General features: G+C 46.9%; 1 protein-coding gene across 5 annotated transcripts in view; it reads left to right on the forward strand.

Moving 5' to 3' along the window:
- Positions 1-24,060, forward strand: part of TRIO (trio Rho guanine nucleotide exchange factor) — a 357,836-nt gene that overhangs the window by 205,872 nt on the left and 127,904 nt on the right. For all 5 annotated transcript variants that reach the window (XM_085001718.1, XM_021077143.2, XM_085001720.1 and 2 more), the window contains exons 12-18: positions 11,986-12,155; positions 13,130-13,304; positions 17,944-18,139; positions 19,273-19,439; positions 20,867-20,986; positions 22,687-22,878; positions 23,283-23,432. In XM_085001718.1, the coding sequence (XP_084857844.1) occupies positions 11,986-12,155; positions 13,130-13,304; positions 17,944-18,139; positions 19,273-19,439; positions 20,867-20,986; positions 22,687-22,878; positions 23,283-23,432 (1,170 nt within the window). The remainder of the gene's footprint in view (positions 1-11,985; positions 12,156-13,129; positions 13,305-17,943; positions 18,140-19,272; positions 19,440-20,866; positions 20,987-22,686; positions 22,879-23,282; positions 23,433-24,060) is intronic.

A 24,060-nucleotide genomic window follows, 5' to 3' on the forward strand; every position in this document is an offset into this window, starting at 1 on the left:
ATGCAGAGGGGCTGCGGATGCAGAGGGCTGACTTAAACGGTACCTAGATTTTCAACCATGCCGAGGGCCAGTGCCCTTAATCCTGGAGTTATTCAAGGGTCAACTGTTTTTTCACATAGGTGACAATGTTTTATACCTTGAGGTTAAATACAGAAGGTGGTTGATGGAGGATCAGCCCCAATTTCACCTTAAACCCAGATTTGGAAGTATTCTGGGACCTTTCCTCATTTTTTTTTTCCCCTCTGAAAGGAATTCAGGAGATGTTTATCCTCCTTTCAGAAGACTTGAAGACTGATCATCTCTCTTTTTTTTTTTTTTTTTAAAGTTTTTAAAGGAGTATTGTGGTATTTAAAAGGAGTGTCGATCAGCCTTTCATAAATTTGATTTTAAGAGAGTTACTGCCCTCTTATATTTTGTCTTCTACCTCTTCATCTCTCTTTCCTTCAGTATTTGTAGCATTTTATTCACATCGATTCTGATTGCAGTTCTCCCGTGATCAAGCCTTTGTTACCTGTCTTCCTTTCCTTTTTAATGCATTGTCCACTGTTCATTCCTACTTTCCTTCACTCTTTCACTCATTCATTCCAAAGTATCTCCCAAGCCAAGTGTAACACACAGGAAGGGAAGACAAAGATGAGTGACCAACAGAAGAACATCCTTCTGCTTTGGTATATCTCATAGGTATTTTACACATTTGTTTCTCTTGGTAGAGGTTAAGTTACTTGAAGCCTGGCACAATGCCTCACTTATCTTCATAGCCTGCCTCCCAGACTTAGCAGATACTCAGCCTGTGGAACAAATGATGCCTATTTCTAGCACGTCATTTGGAGATTTAATGATAGAGGGACATCGTTCCATTTTCAAATATAGCAAAGGCATAATTATTTCCATCCATTCGTACTCTTCAACTTCCATTCTCAAAATTAGGTCTCGAGTTAATTGATAATTACCTTTGAAATGCATGGGTTATATGAGGCAACCAGGTGGTGACATTGAGTTCTCAGCCAGAGTGTATTTCTGGAATTGATTCCGTGGCCCTGAGCTGGTTTTTGTTCCCTTGATTCCCAGAAGCCCTGGTTTCCCAGGAAAGATCACTCCCATTTGAATCGGGCTGCGATTCTTGCTGGGTTAAGTAAAGAAGGCTTTTGGTTCTGCTTCTCAAACAGCACAGTGAACTGGGATGAGTTGTTGTTTGGGGTGATGCCTGGGAGAAGAGGAACCTTTCATTTTATTCAGAAGTTAGAAATAAAGGCCTCCCAACCACCTGGAGATTTTTGGTCCCAGCACACCAGCCTGGCTTCATTTTCATGCCTCGTGGTTAAGCAGGCAGACCTCTTTCTTTACTCTCAGGCCTGTGCCAAGCTCTCCCTGGGGAGCAGGGACAGAGCCGTGGGGCTTTGCTCTGTGGTCTTTGGAGGGTCACTGGAAAGTGGGAGCCCTGCTCCTTGGGGTGTGGAGCTTTCCCAGATGCCTCTCCTGCCATCCTCACCGAGTGTGAAAACCTGTCCAGCACCCTCCCATCCAGCCATGGCCTAAAGGGCCGGATCCTTTTCACTCTTCCTGTGGAGAGGACAACCAGTTGGGCATCTGGTGGTTAAACTGATTCCGGGAAATTGACCAAGGTAGCTTTGCTCCTTGAGAAGACCAGCTGCCCCTCTATGGATCTTGTGGTCACTGGCAATCTCTGTACAGGCCTGCTCGTTAGCCGTGACCTTCCATAGGAGGCCTGCGTCTGTTCTGAATAGCATGCCTCTCTGCAGAGGAGGAACCCTGAGTGATCCCAGCCTCTGGAGCATCGGATTCCTCCAGATCCCTGTGTCTCCTGTGCAGAGGTCTCTAAAATTTGGTTCCTGACTTTCAAGCCATTTATTTTGACCTTCTCAGCTACTTTTGCTGGTGACTCATCTGTCCATGGTCTCTAAAATAAGTTGCTTGTTTGTTCACTCCTATAGATGTATGATACCTTTTAAACACATTTCCCAGCTTCATTTTTAAAAACTTTTTATTTTGAAATATTTATAATCACAGAAAATTGGGGAAAAAACAGAAAATGAGGTCCCTGTACTCTTCTCCCAGCATCCCCCAGCAGTCACAGCTCTTGTAAGCACAGTGCAGGAAAGTGACTTTGCCATGCTCCCCAGAGTTTTTTCTGGTTTCCCCAGATGTGCATGCACTCATGGTGTGTGTGTGTGTGTGTGTGTGTGTGTGTGTGTGTGTGTACACACACAGGCACATGTGGGTACGCAGGCGTAATTTCATGTGGTTTTATCCTGTGTGTATTACTGTGACCACCACGACTTTGAGCTTCCAGGGTCATCCCATCACCACTGGGCTCCCTTGTGCCTCCTTGTATCCAAACCCAACCGCCACCCCATCTCTGATCCCTGGCAACCACTGACCTGTTGTTCTCCATCTCTGAATGCTTTTGAAAATGTTACATAAATGGAATTACTCAATATGTACCTTTTTGAGATTGCTTTTTCTACTTAGCAAAATTCCCCGTTATTGCTGTATCAGTGCTTTATAGCTGAGTAGAACATCATGGGATGGATATATCACGGTTCTCTAACCATTTAGTTTTATTTTTAATATTTATTTATGTATTTTTTTTGTCTTTTTGTCCTTTTAGGGCTGCACCCGCGGCATATGGGAGGTCCCCAGGCTAGGGGTCTAGTCAGAACTATAGCTGCTGGCTTACACCAGAGCCACAGAAATGCCAGATGCAAGTCGCATCTGCGACCTACACCACAGCTCACGGCAATGCCAGATCCTTAACCCACTGAGCGAGGCCAGGGATCGAACCCACAACCTCTTGGTTCCAAGTCGGATTTGTTGCCGCTGCGCTGTGACAGGAACTCCCATTTAAAGTTCTGGCTCTTACCAGAGAAGCTGGGGACCTTCATGTACAGGTTTTTTTGCACATGCTCAAGTTTTCATGGCTCTGGAATAAATGCCCAAGAGTATGATTGCTTGGTCCTTTGGTAAATGCCTATTGTTCTAAAAGAAACTGCCGGAATGGTTATACCATTTTACACTCCCACTTGAAATGTATGAGTGATCTTTAGCTTTTTAGCATCTCAGGAGTCCAGGATTGCTTTGATGTATTTGTCAGTGGGAAAGGTTAAGTAAGATAAATGCACAACATTTCAGGATGTAAAGTTTACCTTATATGATCAAATCTCAATAACTTTTACTTTAATATGCAGTTCCTTGGACGAACTCTCTAAATGCACTCTTTCTTTTTTTCTCTTTTTCGGCCACACCCAAAGCACATGGAAGTTCCTGGGCCAGGGATCAAAATCAAGCCACAGCTACAACCCACGCCACAGCCGTAGCCGTGCAGATCCTTACCCCACTCAGCCACAGTGGGAACTCCCTAAATGTGGTCTTAAAGTTTTGTTTTCCTCAGTTTATTTATCTGATATGGACACACACAAACAGGTAGCCGCAAACCAGAGAAGGGAAGAGGAAGTTAATGGCCTGCAGACATCCATTGTGTCATTGGTCCTTGCAAGATGGGGGGTTAGATTTGACTTTGGCCATTCAGTTGCTCCCCACTGGTTTAACAACTATGTTTTCACATCATTTGTGGTATGTGGTATTTTTAAAAATAGGAGGTCTTCTCATAGTTGGAAATGTCCAAAAAAATAAGTCTAGTCACTTATGCTTTCCTTTCTATGAAAATATAGTCTTTATTAAAATACTTAAGTATATTACAGGGTAACACATCCCCTTACTGAAGTGGCTGAGTGCCCTGGGGTAGGCCACTCTGCACTGCCACCGCAGCTTTCTCACCACAGAGTTGAGAATAACACCTCTGAGGGCTGTGGACCAAGTGAAATTTCACACTCACCATTGTAGCTGCCAGTGAATATGCCTGCACTGCCTCCTCATTTGCATTGCAACTTACTTGACCAGAATACAGATTTCAGTGTAAGACAGAGAGGTGTAAATACCTAGGTATGAATCCTGACACCTTCCTTACTCATCTTTGAGCAGTAAGAGCTGCTTAATCTATTTCCATTGCACTTTCTCAGAGTTAGCCCCTCACTCCGACCTTCACAACAGCAACCAGAGCCTTTCTGGGTGTGAGGCCCCCCGACTCTGTGTCTGATCAGAGCCAGCCCCTCACTCCAACCTTCATAGCAGTGCTCAGAGCCTCTCTGGGTGTGAGGCCCCTGGCTCTGTGTCTGACCCCATCCTCAGAGCAGAGGAGACTGTTAGAGGGAACCTTTGCTCGTGGCTCCATTCATGTTGACATACATTGCTTTGTTCACATCACTCACTGCTTTTGTTTCCAGCCGAAGCTGCAAATAAACAAATTGTTATTTTTTCACCAAATAAATATGTAAAAGCTTTGGGTTTAGCCATTGGGGAAAGAGGGATGTCACTACCTAAAAGGAAAAGCCTTTTTTCAGTTTAGTTTTAATTAATACATATAAAACATTACTTTATCTTCCTAGAGAATGGTTTAAAACTGGTTTAAATTCATGAATTTTCTGTTTCTTCTTATTCCCCAATATTTTCAGGTATAGAAGAATTTTAGATCAATAGAGAAATTAGAAGTTAGTGTGTAAAAGTGCAGAGAACTTTAATATATCTGACACAGAAGGCCCCTTAGTGGAGATTATTGAGTGAATGAATTAATAATATGCTATCTTGAAATTCCCTTCTGGTGCAACAGGTTAAGGATCTCCATATGCTGTGGGTGTGCCCCCCCCCCCAAAAAAAAATTAATTGTTTGTAAATTAGCCTCAATTAAGGTAACCAAGAAGTGAGGCACTTCTACAGAAGCTCAGGAAACATGACATTATAGGTCTTAAAATGCCCAGCTGAAAATGGATGTATGTGTCATCATGTTTACTTGTTTGACTTCTTTTAAGAGAGCATTTTTAATCTTCCCAATTTCTTTCTTTCTCTTTTCTTTTCTTTTGGTCTTTTTAGGGCTGCATCTGCAGCATATGGAGGTTCCCAGGCTAGGAGTCTAATCGGAGCTGTAGCCGCTGGCCTATATCACAGCCATAGCAACACCAGATCTGAGCCAAGTCTGCGACCTACACCACAGCTCATGGCAATGCTGGATCCTTAACCCACTGAGTGAGGCCAGGGCTCGAACCCGCAACCTCATGGTTCCTAGTCGGATTCGTTTCTGCTATGCCATGACGGGAACTCCAATATTCTTAATTTCTTATTTTGTTAGCTTCATAAACTAAATGTGATAAAGCTTTGGCTAATTAAGAGAATTAAACTGTATGTGTATCTCCGTCATGTACTGTTTTGTTACTGACTGTTGTCGTTCTGGTTGAATAGGTGGTAGAAAGGCTGATCACCAGCATTGTTTTGTCAGAAAGCTTGAAAGCTCTAGGTAAGCTGGGCCTGTAGAGGCTGTAAAGGCTTCTTTGGTTTTGTTGTCTGGTTTTTTTTTTTAAAGCGCAAAACTCAGAACCACAAGATCAAGGAAGGGCCTTCTGCTTGGGACTGATGATGTTGATGAATACAAGTTAATGACCGAAATGGATGAAGGTTTTATAAGAATAAACGTATTTCTTCTAATTGAGTTCAAGCCTCTATTCCAAGACAAATTAGATCCCTGGGTAGTGAAAGAACTTGATAATCAGATCACCAAATTTGGTTATTGATCTCTAAGGAGCTGTGGAAAAGGAAGAGATGACCCAAAGGCCAAAAATGCACTTGAGCATTTTTAAGAAGATAGATTTCACCTATTACTCAGGTTGAGGTCAGTCCTAAGCAGAGTTCTAGAAAAGACAGTCTATAACCTCCAGGAAGGAAAGGAGCAAATTACCATGGGAACTTTAGCTCATTCTTTACTAAGTTACTGATTTGATGAAGAGTATGTGGCACAGTGGACTTAGCGGGCGTCTGACCAGGCGTTTGACAATCAATTTGTATTCAAGATAGAATGGGGCTGAATGGCTGTGAAAAAGAATCCATTGTGGATGTTGGTTAACCTAAGACCAAGGCTGTCCTTATTCACCCATACGGGTCTCTGAGCAGACTGTGCAGGAGAAAGTGTTTGCGATAGTGAGACATTACTCATTCACAGCATGGGAATAAGGAAGTGATTTCCAGCCCAGGCCCACGATCGGATCAGCTTGCTGACGAAGCGGGTGATGGGAGATGGTAGATCAGTCACCCCAGAGGGACCTGAGGCCCCACAGGCTGATGGCTCTAATCCCCAGTGTCTCCTTCTATAGGGGGGTAACCTGTGCAGATGTTTTTGAACTGACTCCACTAACATATTCAGAACTTTTATGTCGATCTTGAAAGTGGTAAGATTGCCATAGAGCCAGCATAGACTTGGTACTGAGGCAGAAATAATTGTGGCTCCATTAAAAACCTTGTAAGTGAGACCAGCCATGGAGGGTGTTGCTCAGTGGATGACGTCAGCGGGGCTGGGGGACGTTTCCACTGCAGACCTCTCTCTGCACTCACAAGGCCTGTAGTGGGCAGGTTGGCGTGGAGGGCAGGATTATCAGAGTCTAGACCAGGGTCTTCCAGAAATGTCAGGTGGTAAAATAGAATCTGAAAAGATCCCGGCAAGAGTAAGTCCAGTTCGGTCACAGACGTTTCGTTCGTGGGTTTTAAAATCTGAGTCTGTTTCGAATCAGAAGTAGGCAGGTTATAGAGGTAGGGCCACAGGGGTGGCAGTGGCACGCTTCTAACAAAGACTATTCCTGCACATGTTCGTGGACAGTGTCCATGATAATTCCTGGCCCAGGGTGACAGAGTAAAAGGAGGGTCATGACCGGGAGATGGTCATCTCGCCTGCTTGCACTACGTGTGGTGCTGCCTTCAGGGCTTCAGCCCCCAGGTTGGGAGGGAGGAGAGTTTAGAGGAGCGAGCTGGCGCTGGTGGGGATGGCAGGGCTGGCAGGCAAGGGATGAAGGCTCGAGAGAGGGAGGGCAGGCTGCAGAGACGGGCACTGTCTCAGAGATCTGAAGAGCTTGAGAGGAATAGCACTTTGATTCTGAGGTTGATTTGCCCCCCCCATCCCTCGTACATTTCCTTTCATCACATTAAAGCATCTTTATCACCCACTCAAGAGTAAAAAAACTCTTACTCCTTAGTCAGGTGACAGGCATGTGCCCCAAAGCACCAGTTGGTCATTTCAGCCTGAAGAACATGCCTTTCGTGCCTGGAAGAGTTCCCCTTTGCTCCCTGCTTCCTCTCCCTAAAACGGAATCACATTTTATATGCACAGCAGGTGCCCTTGAAATTCCGCCTGCAAGTTGCCAGTGAAACCGCCTACTTCTGCTCCTGGTTTTTTATACTTCCCATGCTGGCCTTACGGCTCACCCATCCCCAACAGTACCTGATTGTCTTTGTCAAAAACAAGAGTAGGGAAATGGACACCAGTGGTGGCAGCTTCTGTTTGCTGAGTGCTCCCACACATCTGTGGTCCTTTCACTTGATTCTCAGACTGGCTTTGCCTCTTAGGGAAGACATACATGGTAATCCCCGCTTCATCCTCGAGAAAACTGAAGGCAGTGCACTCCGAGGACTCCCCCAAGGTCACTCAGGGGATGAGGACCCTCGCCTGGTGTGCTGTGCTCCCACTTTGTCGTGGACGAGGCTTGATCCTGCATTCAGACTGTGTGGAAGAGAGGTTGCAGCTAGAGCAACCCCTGGATCTCAGGGCTTCGATCCCACCACCCGCTGAACCTGGTGGAAACATCCCTTTCCAAGGACGCCCCTACCCCAGTGAGTTCCTCTTGGAGCTCTCTCTAGTGAGGAAAGGGCTTTTCAGGGGCTTTCTCCCCTCAGAGCTGCAGTTCCCTCTTTAGGCTTCACCCAGTACCCAGGTGTGGGGAAGGGGCTAGGGTGGAGCTCCACCTGGGTCAGACCTAGCCTGGTGCTGGATCCACGACCAGGCTCTCCCACACCTTTATCATAGGACTTTTCTCCCCAGAATCCCATGTGTCCTCCTAAGCCAGCCTCTTCTGTGGATGCTGGACAGTGACCCAAGTCTGTGCACACTTGCACCCTAGTCTGGGCTGTGTTCCAGTTCTCCTCTGTGGTGTGCTTTTGGCCACTACCCGGATGGCCTCCAGGGGGCAGCATTGCCTAGAAGCCGATCCGCACTGCTGAGAATGTGGATAGAATGCAAGTCCTCTCGCCTGTCAGGCAAAGATTTTTGGCTTTCTTGTAAAACATAACAGTATGCACAGAAGCATAGTTTTTTTTTTTTTTCACCCTTAGGAAGTCTATAGTGAAAATTTCACAGGCATTCTAAAGACTTTTTCTCATTCCTTTATTCAGAAGTTCTTTTAGGCATCATATGTACCACTTTAAAAGCCTAAAAATAGACTTTGCCTGAATCATACTGTATCATGACATGTTTCAGTTCATCATCAGTCGGCATTAGAAATGACCTTTCTCTGAGACTTTTTCCCTCCAAGTTGAATGAGAATAATCTAAAGGGGCAAAGGCACTATGGGCATTTTAACTTTGAATGTAAATGTAGCCTTGTTCCTTCCCACCTGTCATTTTTCCCTTTTCAATTGCGTGATCCCGGGATCGACCCCTGTGGACTCCATAGCTCAGCCCTTTGCTGGTCCCTCAGCTGGCCATGTTTCACCCACCAGCATGGATGTGTGCTGAAGTGTCCAGGGTGTTAAGGGAATAAGCTAGGGCTTTCAGAACTTACCAGGAGGTAAGGAAAGGGTTTGACCCACAGATACTCCTGGCACTTCCCCTGCAAGCAAGGGGAAGAGAGTTCTGTAGAATCTGGACCAATTCCAGCATCTTTTCCTCATACTGCACTATTTTTAGTTGTAGGAAGGTTTAAATATGGGATGGTGTTAAGTTTACCAGACTAAGGGACATATTTTGAGCAATTGGTAGGAACTTGGACATATTTTGAAAGTGTTCTTTTCCAGAGAAAGAACACTTTTAAAATGCTGTGATTTTTTTAATCAGAATTTTTCTTATAGGAACAAAACTGGAATAGTGGCTAACATATACTTAATTTCTTCACTTCATGTGTATCATCTTGTTTAATCTTCACAGTAACTCTCTGAGGTAGACATTATTGCCATACCCATTTTATAGATGAAAACACTGACAGGTAAGGAAATTGCCGCAAAGTCACACCCTAGGAGATGTTAAGTCAGGATTTGAACTCAGGCAATCTGGCTTCAGATCCCACACTCTTACTTGTTAGGAGAAAAGTGAGAAAAGTGTTTTGCATTATGAGAAACGTGTTTTGTTTTCATTATTTGTGGCTAAAAACACTTCTTTTATTGAGATACAATTGACATTTATTAGTTTTAGGTGTAGAGCATAATGATTCAGTATCTGTATAGATCGTGAAATAATCAGCACGATAAGTCTAATTAACATCCATCATCACAAGTGGTTACAAATTTTTTTGCTAACGATGAAACTTCTAACATCTACTCTCTCAGCCTTCAAATATTCAGTACAGCATGGATGGATTTTAGGGCATTATGCTAATAAGTGAGATAAGTCAGAATGAGAAAGACAGATACCACAGGAACTCACTGATATGTGGAATCAAAAAACCTAAACAGGAGTTCCCATTGTGGCTCAGCAGAAACGAATCCGACTGGTATCCATGGGGATTTGGGTTCAATCCCTCGCCTTACTCAGTGGGTTAAGGATCCGGTGTTGCCATGAGCTGTGTAGGTCGAAGATGTGGCTTGGATCCCACGTTGCTGTGGCTGTGCAGTAGGCCAGCTGCTGCAGCTCCAATTTGACCCCTAGCCTGGGAACTTACATGTGCTACGGATGTGGCCCTGAAAAGATGAAAAAAAACCAAAAAACTTAAATAAACAAAACACCTAACTCACAGATACAGAGAAGAGATTGGTAGTTGCCAGAGGTGAGGTGGGTGTGTGTAGAGGGTCAGAAGGTATAAAATGAATAAGCCGTGGCTGTAAAGTACAGTCTGGTGACCATGGGTTGGCACTGCTAACAGGTTTGCCCGTGTCATGCAGTTTATCACGTAGGGCCTCTTTTCCTTAATCTGTAAGATCAGAGAGGTGAGCCAACCTCTCTCTAAAAGTTAATTTTCTTTAAAATCACAATTCCTTTAGTTAAAATTCTTGCATGATGTGAAATTTATGTGGATAAATAATAGGACACAGGTTGACAAATGGTTTAACATTGTTAGTAAAATCAACTCTTAGGACCCCAAGTAACTTGGCTGAAAGTACGTCCTTTGTCAGCACTTCCCTTATTCTTCAGTTTACCTGTCTTATTAACAATACTTACCGACCTGACAGGAGCCGTCTGGCAATACTCTGATTTCCATTAAATACACATTTTACAACAAACAAACTCTTAAAAGGTGAGCTTTTATGTGCCATCATTAGTCATTAGGGAATTGCCAATTAACACTTTAATGAGGTACCACTCATTTAGAATGACTGCAATTAAAAAGACCCACCTTACGAGTTATCAGTGAGGAGGTGGAATGATTGGAACCCTCATACACCGCTGGGGTGTGTGTGTGTGTGTGTGTGTGTGTGAAATGAGCCAGCATGGAAATCAGTTTGCCATTTTGTTAAAAAGTTAAACATACCCCTCCCATGTGATCCAGCCCCTTTACACCTAGATATTCACCGCCAGGAAAGGAAAGCACAGGTGCATACGAGCCTGTACTCCAGTGTGCATAGTGGCTGTGCTTATAATGGCTCCAAATTGGAAACAACCCAGCATTTGAGTGGCTATATTGTGGCATCAACATAGAATGAAATACAACTCAGTGACAAAAAGATAAACACAGTAGTACGGATGAAATCTCAGCGTTGATTATGCTGAAAGAAGCCAGACCGGAAGAAAGAGTACATACAATTATACAAATTCCATGTATATAATCTTCTTTTAGAAAATGTAAACAGACTGTGTGGCAGAAGACAGGATGGTGATGGCCTTGGGTGGCGGGGGATTGCCCAGGTTATAAGAAGACTTCGGGATGACAGAGCCATTCACTGTCCCCATGGCATTGCTCTCTGCATGGGTGTACACATGTGTCAGAACTGCTCAAACATACACCTTCAGTCTGTGCGGTTTGCCTGTGCTGTGTTAGCCGTGAGGGCCCTTGTGGCTGGCAGGTGGGGGGAAGACCCCCTCCCCACAGCCAAGGCCCTGTCTGTGGTGGCCTCACGAGGCACAGGAGGTGATTCTTAATCCCCGAGGAAGCATTTTCTCTGCTTGCAAACCACTTCGAAGCCACCAGGGCTGCTCGTCCTGCTGAACCCTCTTTGTCAGTTCACAGAGCCACTCCCCAGAGACCCGGAGCAGGCAGCGGGGTGCCCTGTTCCCCCAAGGCTGGGGCAGTTCTGGATCCATGTCCGCAGACACAGCATTGATGGTCCTGGCAGTGGAGGCGTTGAGGGGTCTCCAGTGTGTATACCTCTCGTGGCAAGACTGAGTGGGGGCTGGTTGGCAGTGGCCTGGGCTGCTGAGGGGACCTGGCGGGGCCATGTGCACACTCCTTCGGGTCGCCGTGACAGATCCATTCTTCCACACTTCATGCTTCCTTTTCTGAGGGTTGTAAAGCCCCCGTGTCTGAGGAGCAGGTTGATAATTAGTAATGTATTATAATGTCCTTGCTAAAAAGAAAATAAAACTATCCCTCTGCTAAGAGTCAGAAGATGCGGCAGAAAATGCCCGTTGTGTGTGTTCAGCAGATGTTGCTGTTGGTGGAGGGTCTTTTCTCTTTCCTGTTGCTCTGGGGTGAGTCTCGGAAGGCCTGGGAAGAGTCACTCCCCTCCCCTTTCCTTTCTCTCCTTTGTGACAGTCCCCTTGGGCTCTGCCTGTTTGTTTTTTCCCCTCGCGTCCTGCTCCGCGTCCTGCTCCGTGTGTTCCGCCGGCCTCTGGGCCCCCGGCCCCCTCCCTCCCGGCTCCCTGGAGCCACGCCGCCGGCCCCCTCCCGGCCGGCCCGGGGCCTTCGCGGGACACAGGGAAGGGCCCGGCCTCACGGCGCTGTCCCCGCAGCTGTGGACGTGGCTGGAGGAGCTGCAGAAGGAGCTGCTGGACGACGTGTACGCGGAGTCGGTGGAGGCGGTGCAGGACCTCATCAAGCGCTTCGGCCAGCAGCAGCAGACTACCCTGCAGGTGACCGTCAACGTGATCAAGGAAGGGGAGGACCTCATCCAGCAGCTCAGGTGGGCCGCACCCCTGTCCCTGTCCCCGTGTTCCTGCCTCTCCCCCTCCTCCCCTCCCCACACCAGCACTCTGAGACCTGCCAGGGACTCCCTTCGCCACCTTTTGAACACGTAGCTTCAATTCTCTGTCCAGGCAGTTCGAGAACGAATACCATCCACCCACACGAAGGAGACTAGCATCTCTCTTCGATTTTTCTCCCTCCCAGTTGTTTTCACCCTGCAATTTTTTCATTACAGCATTGACTAGTAAACCTTCCCGGGATTCAGTTCTTATTAAAATTTCCTCCTAACACCCGCCTAGTAATGATGGGACCTTCTTTACACAGCAGAGGAATTTAAACCTCCCAGGACCTCTTCCTCCAGGTGCTGAGCAGCCTGCTTTTCTGGAGTGCGGCGGGCATCCCTTCTCTCGGAGTCCAGGCTCTGTCCAGTCTCGGGGACACCTCTCGGCCCCTCAGGTGCTCAGGGCAGGAGGCATCACTGGGAACCACAGAGAGCGTACGCATGGATGTCCCCCCGCCGCCCACCAGATCACTCAGGACAGCTAATCGGACTGTCTCTGACAGTCTACGATGCTTGCTGCGCAGGCAGTCAGGGGAAGTGCCTCGATTAAGACTCACTTGGCTGCACTAAAGTTTAACCCCTCACAGCCGACAGTGCTCCACTGTTTGCAGTAAATAGCTGTCATCTGTTCTCTACTTAAGGAAAATGGCCAAAGGTGAAAACTTGATGAAATGACTTGTGTGACCGGGAGCCTTCTTCTAAGAGGACCTGAGAGAGTGGGCGGAATTCTCTGCGTGTCCTCGGCTGGGAGGAGGAAGCCTTTGGCGGGAGGGGCAGCTGACTGCATCTCCGAGGCCAGCAGTCTCGCTTCCTGCCGGCTTCTTCCCCCGAAGCCCCAGCTGCTGGGTCTGACCTCTGACCGTGACACGTTCCCATCCAATTTCTGCGTGTCCCCCTCTGCTCCTTCGCAGGGACTCAGCCATCTCCAGTAACAAGACCCCGCACAACAGCTCCATTAGCCACATCGAGACGGTGCTGCAGCAGCTGGACGAGGCCCAGGCCCAGATGGAGGAGCTCTTCCAGGAGCGCAAGATCAAGCTCGAGCTCTTCCTGCAGCTGCGCATCTTTGAGAGGGATGCCATCGATGTGAGTGACCGGCAGCTCCCTGCCCGCCACTCCCAGTGTGCCCTCCTGCAGCTCTCACCCTGGCCAGTCCTCCACCCTCGCCCCTGCCCCCAGGCTCTGCGAGAGGAGAGGAAGGGAAAGGAAGAGTGGTTCGGCCCTGGGAGCTGGGGCCTCGGCTCCGGGCTCTGACTTTGAAACTGGGGGAGGCAGACACTGCATGCACAGCGGGATAGCAGAGCAGGCAAGCTCTGAGAGTAGAGTCCAGGCAGGGCTCTGCACACACGTCACCTTGTCACCTTGGCATGTGTGTCCTCGATTGGACCCTGTACAGCACTGCCTGTGTCCTGGAAGCAAAGGCAGAGGCACAGGCTCAGGGCAGCGATGCTCAGTCCTTCCTTCCTTCCTTTCCTTCCTCCTCTTCTCCCCCTCCAAGAGTAAGAGTTCCCTGAGCCTGTGGTAACAATGTTTTAGGTCCCAGGAAATCCAGTCCCCCACAGACGTGTTCTCAGAAAATCTGTAATTCTTACATAAAAATCAACTTCTGCACCCTCTATGTGATTAGGAGAAAGAAGGACAGGTTTCTTTTCTTTTTCTTCAACAAAAAGAGGGTGGTTTTTAATTCTCTGCCAGGAGAGATCTTTTTTGTTTGAACTTGATGAAGTACAAGCAGAAGTAAGTATGACTGGATGACATTAAAAAACCCCCCACAGCTCCCTGGGTGAGGGCGGCTTCCTGGAGCCCACGGGCTTCATGCAACTGCTGGCAGGGACCTGCTGCCTGTCCAGGTTAACTCTGGGCCGCCCAGGTGGCCCATGCCTGCTGGCCAGAATCTGTAGAGCGTCCCATCTCCATATCTGTCACTTGTCCCATGTTTGGACCAGGGCCTCAGGTGCCACCAGAGGCAGAGACGGGCAGGGCTTTGTCAGCTGCGGACAGCCCTCTGCCTGAAGTTGGCCTGGGTGCTAGTCTCTCGTCCCAGCTCTTTAGCTGCAGTTTGGTGTGTGGGCCTTTCACAGGGACCTTTGGTGGGCTGCTTGTTCAAACTTCATCAGCATTTTCCTTAAAGGCCTTCTTGGCTGTGTCACCATCATCACCAGTTGATGATAAGAAACAGGTTAAACCTCGTGTACATTGCCTGGGAAAGCCTGCTCAAAGGCTCTGGTCTTGACCTTCCCATCCATGTGGAAGCAGGTAGAGAAGATGCATGCTGGTCTCAGCTCGCGGTGGCCCTGCCACGGCCTGGGGGGCGGTAAGGGTCGAGGTGCAGTGCCAAACCAAAAGGAGAGCCAGCGAGGCTGCCTCCCTCTCTCACCTCTACTTCAGAGCAATTCCCTCCCTTAACTTGGCTGCTTATTGAGTGGTTTCAATTAAGAAGCACAAAGTAGGAGTTCCCGTTGTGGCGCAGCAGAAACGAATCTGACTAATATCTATAAGGATACAGGTTTGATCCCTGGCCTTGCTCAGTGGGTCTGGGATCCCACATTGCTTTGGCGGTGGTGTAAGCCAGTAGCTGTAGCTCCAGTTCAACCCCTGTCCCAAGAACTTCCATATTTCCTTTTTTGAAGTTTTCCTTCCAGGACATTTTGAAAGAAAAAAAAAAAAAAAATCCTTACTTGTACTAATGCTATTGCAGTGAGGAAAAAAAGGTTTTGATTGTATTTCTTCTTTCATAAAACCAATGCTTTAAATTGTAAATCAAGAACCAAAACCATGCAGTAGCCACAAAATTCCCTGTGGCCTCAACAAAGCCAGCACAGTTGGTCAAGCATAAGTGCTTTCCTGAGCTAGGGAGATTAGCCCTACAGTTCACTCACAGGCTGGTTAGAGCTTTTAACGTGTCACAGCCTGAGAACCTCTTTTCGGTAGAATGGTCCTGAAAAGGTGAGCATCTGAGCAGTTTAGGCTCCGCTGGGATTGCGTCTCCTGTGGAACGAGGCCCCATTTAACTGCATGGAGTCACAGAGGCCTGGAGTTATCTTTATGGTAGAAATTCGTCTTCACCTGCTCAGTTTTTAAAAATTTCCCATATCTCTTGCACTTCAATTGAAAGAGCATTTCCATCTCCCAGAAGTGGAGCAGGGTTTTCTACGGCTGAGAATATTGCTATTTCAGTCTCCACATATTCCAAATAAAATCTGCTCTAAAAAGGACAGCAGAAGCATTACTCTGGCAACCTGCAACAGTTTAGTTATGGAAAATGGTCACAACTATTGGTACATTGAGAAAGAAAAAGACTTTCTGAAAATTTGGGGATACACTGAAAAAAAAAAGTTTCAAGCGTGTTTTTCCAAAGACTCCCTATTTTAAAAAAGGCTTCCACTTTCTTGAGCTTTGTTTTTGCCACAGGTTTCTTTTCTTGGCCTGTGTGGTTCTTAACAAGCTCTAATGCGCAACGTGGGGTCAGGATTTTTCCTGATGACTCTTGATCGTGGCCATCGCCAGGGTTCTTTGTGCTCAGTGAATGTTTTTGAACCCCGCTGCTTTTAGCACATTGATCTTTGTTTATGATCCATTTCTGGAGTGTTTTCTGAGCCTCGTGTTGTCTCCATGAGGCATTGTCCCTGAGCCTGCAACTCCCGCCGCACCTAACTCTCTTCTCCCTCCGTGTCAGAAAACAAACAAATATTAAGAAAGAATATTCTCCTTTGGAGTTCCCGTTGTGGCTCAGTGGACATGAACCTGCCTGAGTTACCTGACATAGTATCCATGAGGACATGGGTTCGATCCCGGGCCTCTCTCAGGGGGTTAAGGATCTGGTGTTGCTGTGAGCTGTGGTGAGGTCACAGATGTGGCTCGGATCTGGTGTTGCTGTGGCTGTGGTGTAGGCTGGCAGTTGCAGCTTCAGTTCAACTCCTAGCCTGGGAACTTCCCTATGCTGCAGGTGTGGCCTTAAAAAGCAAAAAATTAAAACAAAGAAACAAAAAACAAAAAAAGAATATTCTCCTTAGAATAGAGATGAAGGTTAAAGATACAGTAATATTCTTTATTGTTGTTGTTGTTCTTTTTTGGCCACTCCACAGCATATGGAGTTCCCAGGCCAGGAATCCGATCTGAGCCACAGTTGTGACCTTCACGAAGCTGTGGCAACACTGGATCCTTTAACCCACTGTGCTGGGCTGGGGATCAAACCTGCATCCTGGTGCTGCAGAGACGCCGATCCCGTGATTCCTTCCATAGTGGGAACTCCAATATTTTTCCTTTAAAAAATTTTTTTCCTTGTGGCCTCTTAGTTTATGTCTAATATGGCATTGTTTAAAATTATTAATTTATAAATTAACATAATTTAATAAATTAATGTAATATGCACATATATTACACAGACCTTGGTGGTCAAAGCAGAAATCAGGAGGATTTGTACAGTAAGACTGGAGAAGCCTTCAGATTTTTATTACTTGCCACCTCCCAGCTGGACCCCATATAAACTCTCACACTCTGATTCTCACTCACTTGATTACTGCTCCCTTGGATAAAGTAAATTAGGATCCATGGGAAGTGTTCTTTCATTGAGGTGTGGCGTATAATACTGTCTCATAAGAAGTCTTTTCTTCCTTTCTGAATTTCATGATTTTTTTATCTTAACTTTTTTTTTAAAGTATATTCTGAAAGGTTTCAAACCTACACAAAAGTCGTGAGAATAAGTACAGCAACCTTCCCCGGCTTGTCCTCTAACTTTAACACAAGTTTGCCCCCCTTAATGTCTCTTATCCTTCTTTGGCTGTTGTGCTGTAGGGTTTTTGAGGAAACCTTTGCCAGCCCATAACCTTTCACTCATAAAACCATAAAAAATAGACCATTGTCTTATGTAAGCAACCACACCCTAAATAAGCACCTCGCCAGCTTAACCGTGATTCCTTAGCATCTGCTAATACCCAGCCTGTGTTCAGACTTTTGAAGGTGCTTCAGACAGGAGGCATATGGGGTCTGCTCCCGAGTTTGGGTTGGTCTTTCCATCTAGCGTTGTCTCCCTGTCTTCACTTCTTTTTCTTCCATGTTGTGACTTGTTGAAATAACTGTCGGTTGTCAAAGGAACCAGGTCCCACATTCTGCGTTTCCTCATTTGATTTCTCTCCAGCTATTTAACTGCGTTTCTTTCCTTGGCATTACCTGTCACCAAGGCATGTCCCGCCTGCCCCACTTCTTCAGAGATGCTGCTGGTGGTCTTCAGGGCTGATCTCAGTGAGCCTCTCTCATGATGGCTTACTAGGTACTGATGACCTGTACCTAAACAGGTGTTATGCTAGGACTTTTTTTAATTAGAAAAAAAGCTTTCTAATTTTAGTATTTCTGCATTTAATAGCTAAATGTAACCACAAAGAGGAACTTTCCTTCATCATTTTATGCTTACATGATTAATTTTCTCCTCTAAGAACAAGTTTTTAGGATAAAGGTTGGTTCCCTTTAATCGAAACCAAAGAGCTTTTTTGCTGTTTTTTAACATCATTAGGAATTAATAGACTTTTGTATTGTCAGTGTGTTTTACTGAATTGTAGTAAATTTTTTTTGGTGTCTAATTGTCCCATCTTTGGCCAGTAGGAGCCTGGTCAACCACTTCTTGACACAGTTGCATTCCTCTCTTCCTTCTCTACTTGGCACAGTGAGATGTTGCAGCAGATATTTATTTTTTAAGACTTGGTCCTAAGCAGACACTTTGCTCTCTCAGATCATCTCAGACCTTGAGTCTTGGAACGATGAGCTTTCTCAGCAAATGAATGACTTTGACACGGAGGACCTCACGATAGCAGAGCAGCGCCTCCAGCACCACGCAGACAAGGCTCTGACCATGAATAACCTGACCTTCGATGTCATCCACCAAGGGCAGGACCTCCTGCAGTACGTCAACGAAGTGCAGGCCTCTGGTGAGCAGTGTGTTCTGTTCCGTGTGGGCAGTGGGGTTATGTGTCCCTGTAGGAATGTGCCCAGTTTATTTCAGAGTGACGGCTGCAGGTCACTTAGCCTTGTGATTGCGATGTTTTTGTTTGTTTGTTTGTTCTGTCTTTTGCCTTTTCAGGGCTGCACCTTCAGCATATGGAGGTTCCCAGGCTAGGGGTCTAAACGGAGCTGTAGCTGCCAGCCTATGCCACAGCCACAGCAACGCCAGATCCGAGCCGTGTCTGCGACCTGCACCACAGCTCATGGCAACGCTGGATCCTTAAACCCCCTGAGCAAGGCCAGGGATCAAACCTGAAACCTCATGGTTCCTAGTCAGATTCATTTCTGCTGTGCCACGGCAGGAACTCCTGATTGCGATGTTTTAAGTGCCTGCTCTTTGAATGGAAATGTTTTGCTTCCTTTCACCTACATTATATGATCACATTATCATTAGTGTATATACCCTTAATAGTCGTACAAGTTATTTCAAGAAGCGTGAACTTTAGTTTTACAAATTGTGTATTGCCATATCTCCATGTAATCCCAAGAAACTGTTTTCACATCCTTAAATTTTTTCTTAGTTCATATTTTACCAGCAGATGTCACTATGGGCTCAAAAACCCAGGGAAAGCAGTAGTAGTAGAAACTTAGCAACGACGTGCGTACTATGTTACTCAAGTACGAATTAGATGTTTTCTTAGGAGTGAATCAGGGAGTTCCCATTGTGGTGCAGAGGAAAGACTCTGAGTAGTATCCATGAGGACGTGGATTTGATCCCTAAAACCAAGAGAGTGAACTGTACATAGTGGATAACAAGAAAAACGAGCCAAAGTTCACACGTTTATAAAGGATATCTCATTTTCACCAGTTATCAGTGTGGGAATAGAAGTAGATTGATGGGAAGTGGGTTGGAATGACCAGCTGTACCTTATACTTGGCTTTGGACCACATCAGATACATCCTCTGAGACACTCGTGTGCTCGGAGGCAGGTGTAGACACCCTCTGTGGCTCTGCCCTCCTCGAGTTTGGCCCTCAGCTGGGCGGGCTATCCCCAGGTGTGGTGTGTACAATACACACCACCTAACATGCTGAAATGCTAGTTGACTGCACTGTCCACAGGCGTGGAGCTGCTTTGCGACAGAGACGTGGACATGGCCACCCGGGTGCAGGACTTGCTAGAGTTTCTCCATGAAAAGCAGCAGGAATTGGACTTGGCAGCAGAGCAGCATCGGAAGCACCTGGAGCAGTGTGTGCAGCTCCGCCACCTGCAGGCTGAAGTGAAGCAGGTAAAGAGCTGACCCAGAACCTACCTATCCTGTTGTGGAGCACAACACACCTCCTACACAGCCATAGCCAGTGTGTGAAAATTGAGCTGGTGCTTGGACAGCTGTGTGTTTGTAGCAGAAAAGGCTTTGTTGCCCAGCAGGGGGCTCACTGAAGAGAAACCTCCACTCAGCTGGTTTTGTTATTAGCAGTCTCTTACCTGAAACCATGAGCACATCGACATTGCTTCTGGGCTAAAGAGCTATATGAATTTTTTTTTTTTTTTTTTTTTGCCAAATAGACTATTGTCAATCTGGCCAGGATCACAGGCTGTGTATGGCTTGGGGTCTCCTTTTCAAGATACTGTACTGCCACATCGCAGGTAGCATGGCAAAAATGAAAATGAAACATTTGGAAAGGACTGCTTTCAGCTAAATGCCAACAGGATTCCATGTATATGAATGTTCAGCATGTCCCTGATGTTTTATTTCATGAGCAGGGAGAACATGGAACTATGGCTTTATGGGATTCTGGTAGTTGTGCAGAGAGGTGTGCGTTAGTTTGACTGGAGATTAATGGTTGCCAAATGGCTGCCCAGGCCCCAACTATCATCTCCACATTCCAGGCATCGAGAAGGGGAAAGCATAACAAGAAAGAGGCAGCTCATGGATCAGAAAAGAAATGTATTCTCCAGATCCCGCAGAAGCTCCTGCTCTGATCTCAGTGGCTAGAATTGAGTCACCTGCAATTGGACGGTCACAGGAGCTGAGGACTGGCTTTATTTAAGCTGTTTCCAGAAGTTGGGATTTTCTTAGTAAAGGAGATGTGGAAAATAGGTATGAGATAGGTAACAAGTAGTTTCTGCCACAAACGACTACCCAGTTACCTTCCACAATCTCGGTGGCTTCCACAGTCAGAACTGATTTATTGTTTTGTGATATTGAGAATCTGGTGTTTTGATCCTGAGCACACTAATGTGTTCAGCTGAGTTCATTCTTTGGTTTAGTGTGCTGTCTTAACACTGACATTCAAGTGGAAAATAACATTAGTGAAATAAAATAGTTCCCTTATCAGAGAGGGATAATTCTAAATGTTCACGAGGACTAAAAGGATTGAAAGGTATTTTCTTGATTATCAGGGAATTCTTTGCAACAGTAACTTTTTCTAATATATGGTCCTCAGTCTGTTTTGACCTGTGGGCTAATGATCAGTCCCATTGACCCTCTACTTTTTCAACTCCCACCTAAAACTAACCAGGACAGAATTAATTATAAAACACGGCACTTATGATTAGACACCACTGAAGGGTTGCAGGCTGTTGCCAGTAGGACTATGAGGAAATCAGTGTTTCATAGCTGATGTGAGCAGCTCGACCACCACACAGCAGCCCCCAGGGTGGCTGTCCCGGGGTGGGGGACCGCTGCTTGGAGTTCCCTGTGTCGTGTTTCAGGTGCTGGGCTGGATCCGCAACGGAGAGTCCATGTTGAATGCCGGGCTCATCACAGCCAGCTCGTTGCAGGAGGCGGAGCAGCTGCAGAGGGAGCATGAGCAGTTCCAGCATGCCATCGAGGTAGGATCATTGGCCTCACCTCAGAACTGGGCCTTTCCAGCCTCAGGACCAACCTGTTAAGTCCCCTTGCATGGCACTGACTTGGGTGCCAAGTGGGATTTAGCAGGAGCCAAAACAGCTGTGCTTACAAACCTGTAGATTGTTCCAGGAGGAAGAAGCAGTCTGGCAGCTGCAGCGAAGTGAGCTTACTTTGCTGCAGCTGCACTGGCCTGCCAGGGTGACCTCCCTGCAGGGGTTCCAGAGGCTGGGGCAGCCTCTGCTGTCCCCCTGCTGTCAAGGCCCTGGCAGGATGCACCTCCCCCATCAGGAGTACCTCGGTGCCAGGGAGCCCAAGCTTGGGTCTATGCTGAGGTTTTTTACATATCACTGGTCTTGTAGGCCTGGTACTGCTATCAATAAAGCAGGGCACTCGGGGCGGCTGAGCAGGACCCAGTGCCAACCACCAGGTCCCTCTTACCAATAAACAGTGCTGTGCACAGATCTCCGGGCTAGGGGAGCAGCACTCATGCCTGGATGGGGTCAGTGCCATGCCAGGACTTGAACAGAACAGCTCGGGGCAGGTCCAGGCCCGCTCAGATTCACTCTCACAGCATGTGGATCAATGCATGTTAGAGGCTTTGGGGGCGGGAGCGGGGTTAATAATTGTGATGGGCGGTCTCAAGCGAAGAGGAAAGGAGAAGGAGCGTTCCATTGCGGAAAACCCGTTTCCTGCTCTAGTTCTGTGTGTATTCTCAGCCAGCGACAGAGACCACGGACATTCCCATTAATTTCTCCCCTAGATCAGTTTCTTCTCAGTTCCTCAGTGCCAGTAGGCAGACCTTAGCATTTCTTTCTGAAGCCCGTACCTGTGCCAGGGGCCTGCTAGTGATGAATGAAGTCGCCAGTGCACATTGCTGTCTGGGTAAAGGATGGGATTATATTGGGTCCAGGTCTTATGGGGTCATGAGGACTTTTTTGGGCCAAATGCAAAACTTTGCTATTGTTGAGGGAAAAAACAAAACAAAACAAACCTGTGTCCACAGAGACCCATGTTTCCCCTGATGGCTGCTCTGCCAGGTGCTCTGATTTTCCTGCAAGAACCTGACCTCATTCCCTCATGGAAGCTTCTAGTGAGGACATGAGAGTGGGAATTCCTACTGGATTAGTCAGATTACTTTGCTAGATCCATTGTGTGGCATGGACTGACCTCCAGAGAACACAGTTCATTCTTAGCTTTTCACTATGTTTTTTTCTTTCTCCTTTTAAAAATCAATAGCTCTGGAAAACTTTTTACTCGAACCCAAAGTTTAAGGTAAAAAAGGGAAATAAAGAGCCTTTACTTCAGCCACCTTTTTCTTCACTCGTTCATTAGCCTCTGGCTGCTTTTAAAGAAGGACCAATAGGAATAATAAACTTGGAACATTTCAACAGCTTTTTTTGAATATTGGCTGCTAAGGCTTTTTCCTGCTATTTCTCAAAAGCTGAAAACCCCACAACCAGACCCATTCTGGAAAGTCTTAATGGATTTCATCCTTCATTGAGTGACTATAAACACAGTTGGTGGTAGGCATACAAAACTTTCTTTTTTAAAATTAACCTGTTGGCTCTGTTTCTCCAAGTGTCCTATGAGTGTTAACTGAAGTTGTTTCCATAAAGGCCAGCAGAGCAGCAGTGAGCGCGTGCCACCCCTGCTGAACAGCCTCCCCCTCTCCCCTCCTTAGAAGACGCACCAGAGCGCGCTGCAGGTACAGCAGAAGGCGGAAGCCATGCTGCAGGCCAACCACTACGACATGGACATGATCAGGGACTGTGCCGAGAAGGTGGCCTCTCACTGGCAGCAGCTCATGCTCAAGATGGAAGACCGGCTCAAGCTGGTGAACGCGTCTGTGGCCTTCTACAAGACCTCGGAGCAGGTAGGGGCCGCTGCCGCTTCTCCCTGAGCCGCTTTCACTGCTCAGCCCGCTCATTCGCTCATTCGTTGCCTCACCAGCCATTCCTGACCCAGTCATTTCCAGGCCAGGCAGAGCAAGGCAGCATTCTAGAATTTAGAGGACTTCTGCTTCCCTTTGTATTGAAGAGTAACGGAGTTGGGAGGGTCTGAGAAGACGACCCCTTTCACGTCCCCCTCCCTCCCTTTTAAATATGTGGCCTGAGGCAAGGCAGACAGAGGCAGGACATTCAGCTTTTATTTCGTCCTTGTTCCGAAAGGCCTGCAACGTGTCCTCATGGCAGGCGATGGTCTTGGTCCCAGGGTCAGCTTGATATCCCGGCAGATGCCAGCCAGTCCCTCTGAGCTTGGAACCCTCTCCTGTCACAGGTGTGCAGCGTCCTTGAGAGCCTGGAGCAGGAGTACAAGAGAGAAGAGGACTGGTGTGGAGGGGCCGACAAGCTGGGCCCCAATTCCGAGACGGACCACGTCACGCCCATGATCAGCAAGCACCTTGAGCAGAAGGAAGCGTTCCTGAAGGTACAGAGTTGGCCTCCCTGGAGCTGGTGCCTCAGTGCCCTGTAGGTGCACCCCAGAGGGTCCACCTGGGAGGGCAGTGTCTGTACTGTCAACCAAAAAACTGCGGACACGCCTCCACGCCTCACACCTCACAGAGTCCCCTGGTGTGGAAAGTGATTGGGGTGGCATTGCATCAGCACTCAGCTGACCAGAGAAGATCTTAAAATCTTTTTCAGTTGTGATTCACTGCACTCGTAGTTTTCACAGAGAGAGAGCTAGGTAGAACTCTGTGTGCATGAAGATATGGGTGGAACTTACAACACAAATGATTCTGAGCAGACACATAGGGAGAGAGAAAATAATCTTCCTTTGGAAATTCAGCTTTTTTAGGAGTAAAGACCATCTCAGAACACATGTGAGCCCAGTAATGAGTAGTCACAAAGCACAGACACCCCTTGTGGTTCACAGTATCAGTTACTAATACTTACTCAGGAAATGTTTCCTGCAGGAGAAATTTAATCACAGGCCAGGCTGGAAATTTTGACTCTGAGAAGCTTTAAATGAGGCACTTTGCAAGCCTGCTTTGTTCTTTATAAATAGTCATACCTTAAGTCACTGGTGTGCTTTGCAGCGATTAACTTCTTTTTTT

This window comes from Sus scrofa, chromosome 16, assembly GCF_054392235.1.
Source record: "Sus scrofa isolate SSC_HxYL_T2T_F1_AM1 chromosome 16, Sscrofa_HxYL_maternal_Yorkshire_Landrace_v2.0, whole genome shotgun sequence".
Classification (NCBI taxonomy): Eukaryota; Metazoa; Chordata; class Mammalia; order Artiodactyla; family Suidae; genus Sus; species Sus scrofa.